This window comes from Notothenia coriiceps, unplaced genomic scaffold, assembly GCF_000735185.1.
Source record: "Notothenia coriiceps isolate Sejong01 unplaced genomic scaffold, NC01 NC01_scaffold00037246, whole genome shotgun sequence".
Classification (NCBI taxonomy): Eukaryota; Metazoa; Chordata; class Actinopteri; order Perciformes; family Nototheniidae; genus Notothenia; species Notothenia coriiceps.
The window spans coordinates 5,867,416-5,870,460 of record NW_011369947.1 but is presented as its reverse complement, the minus strand read 5'-3'; the positions used below and the strand labels follow the sequence as shown (position 1 = coordinate 5,870,460).

At 39.6% G+C, this 3,045-nt stretch overlaps 1 protein-coding gene across 1 annotated transcript in view; it reads right to left on the bottom strand.

Annotated features, from left to right (window-relative positions):
- Positions 1-3,045, bottom strand: part of LOC104966329 (dynein heavy chain 6, axonemal-like) — a 61,148-nt gene that overhangs the window by 43,177 nt on the left and 14,926 nt on the right. The window contains exons 4-5 of the mRNA XM_010795516.1: positions 1,921-2,078; positions 71-202 (exon numbers count right to left, since the gene is read on the bottom strand). Coding sequence (XP_010793818.1) covers positions 71-202; positions 1,921-2,078 — 290 coding nt within the window. The remainder of the gene's footprint in view (positions 1-70; positions 203-1,920; positions 2,079-3,045) is intronic.

Here is a 3,045-nt window from a genome sequence, read left to right as displayed (position 1 = left end):
GTGTGAGTGTGAGTGTGTGTGTGTGTGTGTGTGTGTGTGTGTGTGTGTGTGTGTGTGTGTGTCTACTCACTTTGAAGATCTGCTTGAGGCTGTGTTCAGAGGGTGTGGGCAGACACAGCATGCTGAAGTGGCGGATGAATCGGGGGGTCACGGGATTGCGCCCCCCTCCCGGAGGAGCACACGCTGCAGCAATGGTCATTTCCTAGAGGCGGGGGGAAAAGGAAGAAGAGAATAAAGGACAATTAAAAGAAAAGAAGAGCAAGAAGATATTTCTTTATTGGAAAACTGAATGAAATGTCATTGGCTGGAGAACTGAATGGCACTGGGATTCTGTAGAACCTAACAATGGTTCTTAATCGAAAGGCTAACGTGTGAAACTTTGCAGAACTTTTGGAATGACTTGTGTCGTTCTGTGACCTCTATTACAGAGGTCTGCCTAACGGGGAGGGACATAATTCTGGATTCAACTTTAAGCGTATTATACAACCTTTAGGACCACATGATTCAAATAAGCGCTATAAGAGTGGATGGACTTTGGAGTTTATTTATCTTTAAATTAATTACACACATATTCAAAGATATCTTTTTCCAAATGTAAGTCAACAGGGAAACATTTTTGATTTGAGATATTGGGCTTTATAAATAAGCTTTGATTGATTTGAATTTGAGTCATGTTAAATTTTGATATATTTTGATATACAGTATGGGTTTGGGTAAGGCGAGCTGGTCTTCTTTATTAGTATTCTGCTTAAAATAGAAACCCAAACGATACATAAAAAAAGCGTCACTCCTTATGTTCTCCTAAAAAGACTCATGTTGCGAGTAGAAGTAATAATACTCTCTACATAAGCAAGCTGCAGGGGTGTGGAGTTTCCTGAATATGAATGTATTCCTGATGTGTAATCTGAACATCATTCACAAACACCAACACACTTATTATACTGTAAGACATGGCACGCAGTCTAAAGTGCAATCAGTCTGGTGTGTGTGTGTGTTTGTGTGTGTTTGTGTGGTTCAAGTTAAATGCAGGAAACGATACATCAATGCATCAAATATGGGTCCAACACACACACTCAGAGGCACACAAGATGAATGGGTTACTTATATAAATGGACTAACTTCATTGAGAGCCCAACTAGAAAACAAATGGAGTTGATGCTGACTGTGTGTTGAAGCTATTTGAATCTCTGTGTGATGCAGTGAGCACAGCTCCTGGACGACGCTTTCGCCTTACTAAGCATAACGACTAGAAACAGGAAGAAACAGCTTGATGAATATTAGTGTCCCAAAACAAAGCCATAGTTTATGCAGGATGTATCTTCTTTAAAACATATAATAAACAGAGGAGACAAAAAAAACACTTGTAAATCTTTACTAAAAAAAGGTATATATTTTTTTCTCGTAAACTTGCAACATATCTTTTTTCAGGATGATCATAACACCCCTCCTCCAGCATTATATCTATGTTTTGTTTTAATGTTTTGCTTACAAACCCCCCTATATGCTGTACATATACAGTATATACAAACTGTTTATAGATTTATAGGAGTAAGAGCTACAGTACCTGCTGAAATCCCGGAAGGGGAAATCAGATGTAGGTACATGCATAATAAGGTCCTTAAAAAAATTGCATTATGGGTATTTGTGTACAGTAAGCAGCACATAAAGACTTATATTTACGTATATTGTTAGGGGGAAGCCTCGAGGCTATAGTCATCATGATAGGGTAAAAGACGGAAGTCAGGTGTCATACTGTAGTATAAAGAGCAACAAAGGAGGAGAGCAGGTTGGATGGATGGGTTGAACAAGAAAAGGACTTTTACCCAGGAGACCGCTGTCTAAATCCCATGTGAAACCAAAAATGACAAACTAACATAGCTTTTGTAACATACGTGACCTGATCTAATGTTATATTTATACCTGGATCTCCTTCCAGAAGAACTTGGTTCTGTCGTAGAAGCCAGAAAAGTCCTGGAACTGACGCAGCAGCTCTATCGGCGGCTGAGAGCCATAGCAGTCCAGTTTGGGCATATTCAGGTCGTCCACAAAGACCAATAGCTTCTTGTTACCAGGAGCACCTATAATGGAGGGAGAGGGAGAAGTATGAGGAGAGGAAGAGAAAAAGATGAACAGATTTACAGACTGACAGGTGGCAAGGAAAGTCTGAGATCATTGACTGTACGACAAAAGAGATGGATGGATGGTTTGCTAGAAGAAAACAAATATGTCTAAGCAGTTTAGCATGTTTTTTCAAAGGTTTTCCACATTGCAGTATCATTCAATTAATGTTTATTTATATAGCCCAATATCACACATGTTACATTTGTGTCAGTGGACTTAACAGTTTGTACAGAATATCAGTATGACAATACGACACCCTCTGTCCTTAGACCCTCACATCGTACAAGGAAAAACTTCCGGAGAAAACCCACAGTTTAAAGGGAAAAATGGGAGAAACCTTAGGGAGAGCAACAGAGGAGGGATCCCTCTCCCAGGACGGACAGACGTGCGATAGATGCCGTGTGTAAATTGAAGAGATAATACATTTACAGCATAGGTAGACCAAATGTTTGGGAATGCATGTGTCTATAAGTACAGCAAATACCCATGATGTTTTTCCTCTTTTTCTCCAGTTTAGACTCAATGATCTCCTGAGTGCGGGCGGAGGAGGTCTGGGCGGAGAAGTTGATGTAGACAGGGAGGTATCCTTCCTTTTCCTGGACACTGTTAAGAAGCCCTCGAGCAACCACTGACTGTGAGGGGAGGACAAATACAAATAGTTAGAAAGACTTTGTAATGCTGTCTACAGCCACTGTAGATCATGTATTGTCCAGTTAACCCTGAAAAGGGACATTCACACATCAATATTTTGTATTTAAATTAAACAATTTACAAAATACACATCCTGTAACAGTTCTGAAGATATAGCAGCCAGGTATATATTGCACAGTTATTAACGGCACATATAATGTGCACTAAATATATTGCACATTATTTGTATTTCACAGCAAGTGGTGTTATAGCATTGTCTGTGTTGTTGTGTGT